The sequence below is a fragment of the Glycine soja genome, chromosome 15 (genome assembly GCF_004193775.1).
Source record: "Glycine soja cultivar W05 chromosome 15, ASM419377v2, whole genome shotgun sequence".
In the NCBI taxonomy this organism is placed as follows: Eukaryota; Viridiplantae; Streptophyta; class Magnoliopsida; order Fabales; family Fabaceae; genus Glycine; species Glycine soja.
The window spans coordinates 2949634-2962978 of record NC_041016.1 but is presented as its reverse complement, the minus strand read 5'-3'; the positions used below and the strand labels follow the sequence as shown (position 1 = coordinate 2962978).

At 29.7% G+C, this 13345-nt stretch overlaps 1 protein-coding gene across 2 annotated transcripts; it reads left to right on the top strand.

Annotated features, from left to right (window-relative positions):
• The first annotated feature begins 2565 nt into the window (after positions 1-2565).
• LOC114386410 (scarecrow-like protein 14) lies at positions 2566-4977 on the top strand. Of its 2 annotated transcripts, none has more exons than XM_028346413.1 (2): positions 2566-2694; positions 2779-4977. In XM_028346413.1, the coding sequence occupies exon 2, from the start codon at positions 2783-2785 to the stop codon at positions 4778-4780; it is 1998 nt and encodes a 665-aa protein (XP_028202214.1). In that variant the 5' UTR covers positions 2566-2694; positions 2779-2782; the 3' UTR covers positions 4781-4977. The 2 variants fall into 2 exon arrangements, with proteins under 2 accessions (XP_028202214.1, XP_028202215.1); XM_028346414.1 differs by lacking the exon at positions 2566-2694 and having other exon boundaries at positions 3166-3278; positions 3386-4977.
• Positions 4978-13345: the final 8368 nt, after the last annotated feature.

The following is a 13345-nucleotide window of genomic DNA, read 5'->3' as shown; positions in this document are numbered from 1 at the left end:
TCTAATTGTTGATGATATAATTTATTGAAAACAACATAGATAAAAAAAAAAATTGTTACAAAGAGTTTAGATCAGGGGAAGGGCAACAACCACCACCAACCTCATCGTGAATTTATAGTATAATTACATATCCATCTTCAACTTTATAAGAGCCAAAGATCAGCTAGGTAAGTAAACTGCTGTTGACACATAGAAAATGCAAATGATACATAAGTTACATGACAATAAATTTTATTTATTAATATTTAATTGTTCTGAATGGACAAATGAAAAATAAATAAATAAAGAATCTCCATCTCACGCCATCACCAAATATATTTAACGTGAGTTCAACGTGAAAGCAAGATTATCTTTTTTGGGTCTAGTAACGAAGAGTTAACAAATAGCCTAAATCCCATTTGATGTACTCAAAGGCCCATAAGGGTGGACTGAACATTCAACTATATTTTGTAAGAGTAACTTCGAAAAAAAAAAGGCTGAAACTACATTGACTTCTCTATTCATTGTCCCTGATGCTGAATATAGAAGCCTCGATATGAATTGATCAAGTAATATTTACTTGATAAAAAAAAGTAATGAAAATGTGAAGAACAAATTTATTTGAGGATTTACTTGATTGAAACTAATTTGTAGTCACAAAAATACCTGGAGGAGGGTGTGAAAATTTCATGTAACCAGATGTAAGAGCATACTACAAAAGGAAAATATTTATTTCTTTTTAGCATTAAAAACAAAGGAGGACGAATGCTCCTTTTAAAGACCAGAATGAATGGAGGAGGGTTAATAAATAGAGAAATGAACATATACATGATTATTAAAGCTAAAGATTAACAAATATTATCCGCATTTTCACCAACGAATGATACATTGGGTTGTAACACTTGGATACTAATGCAACCCATACTACATAAGGAAAGGTGTTATCATAATATATTTCCTTTTTTGCGTGCCACAATGATGACAAACTTATCAACAAATGAAAATAAATACTCATTCAACGACCACCAACCACCAATAAATACTTAGGTACCATGGTACCCAGGGAGTGCTCCATCATATTTTCATATGCCAAACACGCAAGTTATTGGGTGGCTTGAAACTAATGCAAACAAAAGCTTTTAGGCTCTTTTTGGTTCTTTGTTCGTAATTACTAAACGGGAAGGGTATTAACATCTAGGGTAATGAACTTTGTTATGTGATCTACATAATTTTGTAAGCTTTTAAGGTACTACTGGTACCAACTCGTTGATAATGTATATTTTTTATGTGCAAAGTGTCAAGTGCAATTTTCTTATAAGCAGAGCAAATGTTTTATTGATAACAGGATAAAATTAAACCCACACAACTCGATCACAAACACACACAGCTTGAGAAAAATGAAGGACAAAATGAGAAAAAATCAAACCCAAAGTTATAAATCATTCTCCCTTGAAGCAGGAGCTACCCACAAAATCGATTTTGTGTGACACAATTATGTTTACTGGAATATCCACACATGTTGGTCAATCTTTTTTTCACGTTTGACAAGTGAAGATGCACATTTGAGGATGAAAAACGCATAACCAAACACGCTCTTATTTTATCATTAGTTTATAGACATCATTTGTTAAAGTTATGTTACAGAATTTATTTCACCTTACATGTTAATATTTTCTTACAATTTTGTTTAAACACCTATAAGTTATAAAAAATATAAAAAAAATGTTTAATAATTAATATTGTTATTGATATTTTAATATTTAATTTTATAAGTATATATAAGATTTTATATTTAATAAGATAAGATGTATTGTTAGAGACAATACATGTTTTATTATTTAAATTGTTTTCCCATATTCCGTGAGGGATCCTCTCCTGCACACTCTCATCACGGATCTAGTCCAATTATAGACCCTTGGATTAAATCAAGGATTGAGATTAAAAAACTAATACTTGCACATTTTTATAAGAAAACTAGGAATTGTATTTTCCATAGACTGTATTACGAATCAGTTTTTTTTTTCTTTTCTCTCAGTTTCTCTACAGCATATGCTTTGATGAGCTGAACTCTGTTGAACTCCAAACTCCATACAAGTGCAAGTACAATTGGGTAATGTTGGAAGCAAACACGAGTTAGGAAATTATGATTCTCCAGAATCAATTTTAAGTTATTTTTCTGCAAAAATATTTCTTGTTGCGCTATAAATACAAGCGAGAAAAAGAGTATATGTGTTGAGCTACCAAAGAAATAATAACCCTAAAGAAATTAGAGCAGGACTTAATTGAAAAAAAAATGAATTATTGATTATGTCATAAAAAGAAGGGGATAAAAATCCAACTTTTTCCCGCGGTGGAAAAATTTTAATTACTTAGTTTACATAAATTTTTAATTTTTAAGTAACGTATTAAGATATTTTACACAATTTTTATGAATCATAATTAATTTTGGCAGAATCATGTTTTTTAGGATATAAAAAAAGTCTCTCCTTAATCCTCTTGATTTCCTGGATTATTTTTTTTATAATAGACTTGCGGGTCCTTGTCTATAGCCTCTATAATTGTAACGGGTCGTTTTCAGCTAAGAGTGGGAGTGGGAGTGGGATACACATCAAAAGAGAGGAGTTTAATGGCACTTGTTTGGAAAATAATTTTCCAGATACACATTCCTTTCCTAACCACACAAGAACCTCCTACAGCTGCTGGCTGCTTCCTTTGGTACTCCTTAGTCAATTTTTTGTTTTCATTCATTTCTATGGCATACGTCAAGATCAAAACATTTAATTAACTTGCTCCTTGTAGATAGATGGATAGAAGAGCAGTCTCCAGCATCAATACTGATCAAGAGTGTCCTTTGGACGACACTGATTCCTCCTCCGCTCTCTTTAGCTACATAAAGCAAATGCTCATGGAAGACGACACCCAGGAGAGTTACAGTATTTTCCATGATTCCTTGGCCCTCCAACACACTGAGAGATCATTTTATCAAGTTATCACTCACAACTACCCTCCTTCATCTTCCTCCCCCCATCATCAGAGTCCTGAGCAAAGTCTCTCCGTTTCCTCAAGTGATTCTAGTAGTAGCTGCAGCACTAACAGTACTAGCAGCTCCGCCGACTCTCCCTTCAGAAGCCTTCCCCCTCTACTTCCACACTCTACTTTTCCTATTCCTCATAACTTTTTTTTCCACTCAAATTCAACCCAATCTTCAATCAATACTACACTTGGATTCTTCGACAATCCCCTCGCTGAAATTTCTGATTCAGCATTTCTACAACAATTTGAGAGAGGTGTAGACCAAGGTACCCGTTTCCTTCCTCTACACACTACTCCATTCAATATTAATGTTGACCCGAACAACACAGCCTTTTCCTCTTCTTTCACAAAGACAAAAACTCCACCTCCGCAGATGCTAATTAAGACAGAAGCAGAAGGAGAGCCTTTTCTGGCAGGAAGGAAACAAAGGCAGCGGGAAGAGTATGAAGCAGATGGAAGAAGCAGGAAGCAATCGGCACCGTACATGGATGACAGTGAGCTATCCGAATTGTTTGATAAAGTACTATTAGGCACTGGCTTAGGAAAAGGGGTACCTCCTGACACAACCCATGAAACAATATTAACGAACATGTTTGATGGAGATGCTAGCAAAAGTGATGAGGAAGTTGTGGATCTTGGGACACTGTTGATGCTATGTGCACAAGCTGTTGCTTCCGGTAGTAGTCCTTCATTTGCTAAGCAGTTAGTGATGCAGATTAAGCAGCATTCTTCTCCAATAGGGGATGAGACTCAGAGGCTAGCACATTACTTTGGAAATGCCCTTGAAGCACGTTTGGATGGAACGGGTTACCAGTTTTATAGTGTTCTTCTATCCTCCAAAAGAACTTCTGCCAAAGACATGGTAAAAGCTTACCATGTATATCTTTCAATATGCCCATTTGAAAAGCTAGCAGTCATTTTTGCCAACAATTCAATTTGCAACCTAAGTGAGGATGCAAAAACAATTCACATCATAGACTTTGGCATCCGCTATGGCTTCAAATGGCCTGCACTTATCAGCCGTCTATCAAGACGCCCTGGTGGGCCACCCAAACTTCGGATCACGGGGATAGATGTGCCACAACCTGGTTTAAGACCACAAGAGAGGGTGCTCGAAACAGGGCGCAGACTTGCAAATTATTGCAAGCGTTTCAATCTTCCATTTGAGTTCCATGCTATTGCACAGAGATGGGACACCATCAGAGTTGAGGACCTCAAGATAGAAACAGACGAATTTGTGGCTGTGAACTGCTTGTTTCAGTTTGAGCATCTACTTGACGAGACCGTGGTGTTGAATAATCCCAGGGATGCTGTTCTGAAGTTGATTAAGAAAGCTAATCCTGACATATTTGTGCATGGCATTGTCAATGGATCATATGATGTACCGTTCTTTGTTTCACGTTTCCGTGAGGCTCTCTATCATTACTCTGCATTGTTTAACATGCTTGACACCAACGTTGGTCGTGAAGACCCCATAAGGTTGATGTATGAGAAGGAGTTGTTTGGACGGGAGATAATGAACATCATAGCTTGTGAAGGTTGTGAGAGGGTTGAGAGGCCTCAGACATACAAGCAATGGCAGCTTCGGAACATGAGAAATGGGTTTAGGCCGCTTCCTCTGGATCAACGAATCATTGACAAATTAAAGGGTAGGTTGAGAGATGATGCGTACAACAATAATTTCTTGCTTGAGGTGGATGGCAACTGGGTGCTACAAGGTTGGAAGGGACGAATTCTATATGCTTCCTCTTGTTGGGTACCGGCATAGCATAGGCCTCCAACATTATTTATTCCAAATTACAAAAATCTTGTCCTACACACAACTATTAGTACGTCTCCTTCAATCTCACTAGCTCATGTTTGTTGTTTTATATGATAAGGAAAAACAAAAGTTATGTTAGTTTCTTTCAATGTGTAGTTTGTTCAGTACTTACATATCTAACAATTCAACATATTTAATTGACAGCCGTAAACTTAATGTCAGTACATTATTAACAGTTGACTAAATTAGACAAAAAAACAAATAATGAACTTATATATCTAAATTAGACACTACTTTTTCCTGGATGTGATTTTGACTAACATAGGCAACCGCTTGAAAGAGGAATATATGCAGAAGTAGACGTCAGAGCATTAAATCTTATCTTTGATTTAACTGATGTTAAAGAATCAGTCATTCTGTCTAGAGAAAAAAGCTCAACCTTTCAATCTACGAAGATGGAAATGCTTAGCTTCATTCCTTTTTTATCTAAGAAAATGAAAAATACAGTACAATGTTGAACCTAAACTAAGGATTTCATGAAATCACTGTTAACCATGATGAATAAGTTAATGATTTTAGTCTAGTCTATAGTTAAAAAAAAAAGAAGATTAAATGACAAAAAATATTGAAGGGAATGAATTCTAAAAGTGATATTAGAAGGGATAAACTATAATTTGATTATCATAGTACACGTTCATGTAAGTTTTCTCTATTTTTTGGTCAAGAAAAACTGAAAGAGGGTCCAACGGCCAAAACAACTAACGCCTAAAAACAGTTCTAGCATCATCCTCTATGGTCTTCATGCGCTGATCTAAAGATAAGCCAAACTTGGCAAGTGAATTAATTAGCTAACACCTCTTCAAACATGGGAGTATGGGACCACAAAACAACAGAAGCTCTACTAGCATCAAGATTAAGTATGACACGAACAAGTTGGAAACATTGGTGTAAATGCAGACAGCCGACATACAGTATTTATGAGATGAATTGCCACTTGAGAATCACTCTCCACCTCAAGATTTTGGAACCCTCTTGATAAAGCTAACTCCACTATCAAATAGATTGCCCAGAATTCTGCTATGAGTTATGAACACGGAGCATTCTCACAATTGAGCAGAGAAGTTGTTATGATCCTAGAGTTCGAGGCCTAGGATTCCTCCAGAAAGAGAGATTAAGGAGAGGAAATTTCTGATTATCATTGCTTCCCCGTTAGAATTACATTGCTTCCATATTTATAGATGTTCTGCTACAATTCTAGAAGATAAAATTCTAACAGATTTTGGCATTGTATGCCTTGGAGGAAATTCAACTTGCACTGCTAACGGGGGACAACCCATAACGGCCAGGAATCTCTATCAGATTCTAATTCTAGAATGTTGCTGCACCACTGCCAGCTCAGCTTCACCGTGCCACATAATCCTCAAGGTATCGAGGCCTATAAATTTTCCTTTTTTGTCCTTTTTTCTTCTCCTTCGTTTGGTTCTGCATTTTGCTCTGTTTCTTCTTCTTCATTTACTTCTGCATTTTGTTCTGTGCTCTGGTCCCTGTACATAACAGAAGGCAGAAATAAATAGCCCATTACTATCCCTGATGATAACACCAGCTGACGCTATATTTTGCTGATAGGAACATGCTCCATCAGAATTCACTTCAGCAAAAATTGCCTTGGGGGGGAGACCAGACCACATATTTGCTGATACCACATGCAACTTTTCCCTTTAATCAAGTGCTTACAATTCTTCCTACCTATTACATATATGATATATAGTATTAAACCTAAATACTATCTTTTATGCAAGTGAGCTATGAAGTATAAGAAGGAACCGATTCCAATGACATCTTCTAGCTAGGAACCGATTCCAGATAGAAACTGTTCGGGATAATATCTATATTGCAAATGCTTTTAGAGTGTGTTTCTAAACTTTCTCAAGTTTAAAATTAATCCTCGTTTCTTAAACAAAATCCTGAAGCAAATGAACTGAAATTCCTGGTAAATCAGTTTGGAGAATATACAGATCCATGTTGATAAGTGAGAGTCCTAACTTGATGGAAATATAAAATAAGCTCCAATCAGCATAGGTGGCTGGATAAATAAGCTTCCCACGACCTTAGAGTCAATCCCCAGGTGCGCCTAATCCAAATGTCATTTCTTCACTGAATGTTTTCCTACTTAGTAATTTATTGCCAGGAAATTGCATTAATTCCACAATTAATCACTCCATACGCCAAGCAAATCCAACCCCATTATATAAAGGTAAATGCTAACCAATATACTTGGGACATTAGAAAAGTACTGATTAAAAAATTAATTTTTTTTTATTAAAATGCACAAAATTATGTTACTTAAGACTTTTTTTATATTTTCTTATGATTTTTATAATAAATTATTTTTTCTTATAATTTCTTAATCAATATTATAAGAAAAGTAATTAAGAAGACCCTTGTATAGCTTGTGCACTTAATTCAAATACCCGAGCATAACATGTGTAGGTGTGTGCATGAATGTGTTTTGCATCCCGCATCAATGTGACGCATTTGTCTTTGAAAACTCTCCGAAATTTCAAACATCAGATTCAGGACGAGGACATATAGAAAATTACATGTCTGTTCTGATTTGAAATGAAGACTGACTTGTTTGCTTGTCAGGGTTTACCGTTTGTTTTCGTACGGATTAAGAAAGTTTGAAGGCTTGGCAACCAAGTAATACGAACAATCCGGTAGCCTGTACAACTGCTCGATCAACTCTTTATAGTTTATCCTACACATGTTTACTTGAAATTAATATGAGTTTATTAGCGAAGAATGTTGACTATGAGATTTCAATATTTATTTTCATATATTATGTCACTGTATATTTTGCGCACGTCTCTGTTTTTGTGGAACCAGGTGCTGCTTTCACTGTTTTAAAACCCTGTAATTAAAATGCCTTTTTCAGAAACTTTTAAAATAGTTAATTATATTGAGATATATCGCTTTCTTTTTCCCAATTAAATATTACACTCACATTTTTAAGGACCAAAGTAACTTGTAAAACACATATCAGGACTTAGATTCCTTTCCGATATTGATAATGACACGTTATATGACCCGATTAGGGTACATTCGGTATAAGCATAATGAAAATTATCATCCTTCCGTATGAGGATAAATGGCATATAGCCACATTTGATTGATACAAACATTCACGGGGGACTGAATATAGGAGTATAATACAGTACTGTATATTCCATTAACAGCTTTAGTTTAGACAGGGATCTTATTAAAGGCTCACAACATGTTCCTCCAAATTATATTATGACTACCCTTTAGTAGAATATATTACTGTAAGAAAGGAATCATTCAATCATAAGAAAAATACTTCGCTTTGAAAATAAATATAATACCACTAATATTATATATATGTATATATTTATAGGAATTGAACTTAAGAAATAAAGAATTTGTAAAACTCGCATACGTACGTTACTCAACGAATAGAACTAGCGTGCACCATGCCTATAACTACATTTTTTAATTTAGGATGTTTTTGGTGCTAAGGTCACTCTATCCAAACATTAATTTTAAAACTCTTAACACTGTATTTAATTTTGTAGAGAAAAGAATAAAAAAAAATCAATCTTTTGGTTGCAATTTAGAAAAGGCAAAGAAAGAAAAGAAGTCACGATAACCAACTTAAAAAACTTTTATTTCACCCCAACAAGGAAAACTAAAGAGAAAATATTTTTTTATTAAAATTTATAAAATTTCTTAATTGTTACTTTTCTTTTATATTAACACTAGTTATTTGTAAAATGGATTTATAATTCTTTTTCAAACGAACCAAAATAATATGTAAAATTTATTCATTTTCTCTTTATTTTCTCCCTTTCCAACTTTTATCTTTTCTTTTTTTTCCTTTTTATATTCAAACGGTGTGTACTTGTGTTTATAAAAATATTTGACCATTCTTTTAAATATGATTAAATCTGGATGAAAAAAGTGTTAGTGCAAATGAAACTAGGTAAAATCTTTTAAATAACACATTGAGTTAAGTAATTTTCTCTATTTACAATCAAACCAAATAATTTGTAAAATTTATTCATTTTGTCTATTTTTAGTTTATATCATTCCTTTTTTTTTTTTCTTTTTTTTAATATTCAAACAACGTGTAAGAAAATGTTTCCATATACACTCATGTTTAGAAGAATATTTGACCATTGTATTAAATGTGATCAAACGTGGATGAAAAAAGTGTTGGTAGGAGTAAAATTAATTTGAATATTTTAAATAAGGTATCAACTATTAATTTGAATATTTTAAATAAGATATCAACTTCAATTATCCTAATCAAGATAGTTAGTAAATGACTAAGTTCTTTAAGCATGATGACAGAGGTTTGTTTGATTTCCTAATTGTAAGTATGAAAAAAAACTCTATTAGGAGAGTTAAAACTCACTTTATTGATATCTACATCTAGAAAGTTAACCCTATGACATTTGACTATAAAGATATCTTCCTTCCAAAAAACAAATAATTATTATAAATGAAAAAATGAAACCTCATTAAAATGACCTCTCATATTTTTTAACAAAAATTATTTATCAACATAACTTATGCATACTTCATATTTATAACATGACAAAATAAATTATTAGATGTGATTTTAATAAAAAGTAATTGATGTTTTAACTACTTATTTTTATTCTAAAAGTAAAATCATTGATGTTTTTTTTAAACTATTGATATTTTACAAATTTTTAAAATTTAATTAATTACTTTCTTTAACATATATACTAAATGAGGGTATTTAGAATAACTATGTAATTTATGGTTAGTATTAAACATTTCTTAAAATGTGTACATCAATATTAAACATTAATAGTTGTGGTCCGTAGGGAGTAACTTTTGTGTAATTTATTGAATTAAAAATCTATATTAATTTTATTATATTTTTTCTTTTTAACTGATTTTATAAATTAATCTATTTAATTTTAAATTAAATTTGTAAATCTTTTTCACCTGAAGACACACTTAAAAAAACATTTTAAAAGGTTTATTTAGTTTTATAAAAAATTGTGATCTTCACGTACTTTTTTAATTTATTTTAATATTTTAATAAATTCTATATAATAGTTTCTTAACTTATTTTAATAAAGTATACAATTAAATCTTTAAAATAAAAATTCATTAAATTAAATTAATTAGATAAATAAGTTGGTTGCGAAATTGCTATTTCATGTTATGTCCTGCGAACAGAAAGTTGACACTTGTCAGCTGACATTTTGATATAAGTTTTGTTCCCTTGTTTTAATTCCTTATGATTTAGATAGACCAAAGTCAAAGACAAAATAAGACGACTCCAAATTTATCGGTGGCAGAAGATGTCCGACGGATTTAATTTTGTCCTTTAAAAAAAATAAAAAAAAATAATAAGAGTTTATTAATAGTGATAGGATATTTACATTATCTTATTTATCAGTTATTATATATTATACAAATATTAATTTTTACAATAATGATTTTAAAAAATGTATTTATAATAATTTTTCATTAATATAATAAAAATATTCAAATTAACTATCTGCGAAAATTAAAATTAAAACATTTTTCCTTATCTTGTTACTCTTCCCATTTTATCGTATTTTTCCTTTTAGTTACTAAAACATTAATTAAAATATATAATCGCTTGTTACTTTTCGCAATTGTCGGTAGCCGGTGAAAGTAAACATATTTTACTCCATTAAATACAATTGTTTTATACTTTATTGTCGTTCAACATATAATATTTTAAAGGGATTGTCGGGATTTTAACTACTCATTCTTTTATAGTTTGATTTGTTGAACTAAATTTTATATATTAAAGAAATGTTAGAATATTATTTTAAAAAATGTAACAAATGGACAAGAAGGAAACTGTACAGTTCTTAATTTTTTTTATAAAACTATTTAATTAAAGAGTTATTCGGATATATTAAGAAAAGTTAGTTGTATTATATTATGAGAAAAAAATTATGTCATGATAATGTAACATTCAATTCCAAAATAATTTTGTTAATTTTTATAATATTTTTTAAAAAAATTCTTGTATTAATAAAAAAGAAAAGACCTATTTTCTCATTGATTAAAAAAAAAGACTAGAAGACCAAAAAAACCTCTTTATCACCATATACAACATCATTATTAATCTCTTATGTTATATTATGGACTAAAATATTTTTTTCATCACTATAAATATTAAAAAATTTGAAATCTATTCTTACAAATTTTTTGATATATTTTTCAACCTTATAAAATTGAAATATGTTATTTTTTTACACTGACTCTAATTTTAACAAATTTGAATCTACATTTAAAAAAATTAAATTATAAATTAAAATATATTTTTCGTCCCTATAAATATCAAAATGTTCACAATGTTAAGTTTTGAGTTCTTTTTTCGTCCTCAAACAATTAAAATCTGTTACTTTTTTGTCCAAACATAAATTCGGATATTGAACTTAAATGTTCGGAATCTGTTGTTGTTAAATTTTGAGTCCTTTTTTCGTCCTCAAAAAATTAAAATCTATTACTTTTTTGTCCAAACATAAATTTGGGTATCTGAACTTATGTGTCACTATTTTATTGGTTGATCACTATGTGAATAAGTGGTTTTTAGGGTTGAAGAACATGTAAAAAATTGCTCACAAATTTGTAAATCTTTCTTTTTTAACCTCTTTCTTTATCTTCTCTGTCAATCATGCTAATCACGAAGAGAGGGGTGAATTAGGATACCTGAACTTACTTTCAAACTAAAAAATAACATTTTAATTTTTTGAGAAGGAAAAGAAGACTAAAAAATTTGTAAGGATGGATTTTGAACATTTTGATGTTTATAGAGGCGAAAAATATATTTTAATCTATAATTTAATTTTAACAAATTTCATATAAGCTCGGATACGTTCAAATTTGACTCAAAATAAAAAATAATACATTTCAATTTTTTTTTTAAAAAAACATACCAAAATTTTTTTAATAACATATTCTTTAAATTTTCTATATTTATATTTATAGGAAGGCAAAAATTTATTTTAGCCCATATCACATTTCCCGTACATATATTTGATTTGCAAATATTGAACTAAACCTATTTTTGTTTTAATCTTTTATAACCTCAATTTATTTGTTTTACAATCCATTATGATAGGATTCAACTTTTAAAATATGAGCACATTTTGAAAATTAAAAAACTATTAAAATATTTTTAAATTTACAAACGAAATTATTTTTACTTAAGAGCCATTCCTTTTTTTAAAAAAATTTAAGAACCATTCTTTGTTTAACCTTATATATGTAGAATTTTTTAAAAACATAGTAATTGAATCTGAATAGATTTAATTTCAAAATGAAATGAAACCAATTTTTCAATAACTAATTTCAATTCATTTAGTATCACAAAATTTGAAACCGATTCAATTTTATGAATAAAATCTATTTCACATAGCAAAGACGGGCTTGACTTTGAAGTAAGGTTTCTTGGCTAAAAAGTTACACAACAGTGATTTATTCCAGTTTAAAAATCTTTATTATGTTAATCTTCCAACAGTTTCAGCGAGAAGAAGATCAAGGATCTATTTAAATAAATAATTTAATTAAATATTTATTTAATATTTTTATACAAATATTTATATCATAGATAAAAACAAATTTATAAAAAATAAAATATAAAAAGGCTTCTTAATAAACTAAAATAATTATAAAATCATAGTAAATTTTTTTGATAAATATAAATAAACTGAGTCGTATTATTTATTCCATATAAATACTAATATTGTTCTCATGCTCAGAGTCTCATTTCCATTCCTTCGACGAAGATTCGCGTATAACAAAATGAACGTGAATGATAGTAATAAAATACTGATTAAATAATAATTTTTTTTCATGAATACGCAGAATGTCAATAAAATTATATTCCAAAGATTAAAATTAAAATTAAAATTTTTAAAAGTAAAAAAAGTGAGATAAATTTATTCATCCTTAATTTCTGTTTATTAATGAAAGAATTTATGTGATATTTTCATAAATGAATTTGCCATCCTCCTAAGCATTTATAGATAAAAATAATTATTTATCTAAAATATAATTTAATCTTTATCTTTATTTTTTTAATCATTACAAATATAACATGTATATATTTAAAAAAATAAAATAAATAAAGATAAGTTAAAATAATCATTAATTAATAAATATAATTAATCTTGAAATTCCTAATATGATAATATCTTATATAAAATATGAGATTTAAATAAAAATATATAACTAATACGTTAATTCTTATAAAGAAATATAATCCAATTTGATTTTATTACTTTCTATTATTGTTATAATAAAAATTTCAGAATAATAAATAAATTATATTTATTAATTAATATTATGTTTATAATAAAAAAAAGATAAAAATTAAATTATATTATGAATAAATAATTATTTTTAATTTTTGAATATATAAAATGTGAACAAATTTACCCATATTTTATATATTTAAAAATAAAAATGACTATTTAGGTGCGGAATAAGCCGAAGCTCTATCCCTATATAAGTCTCAACACAACACGA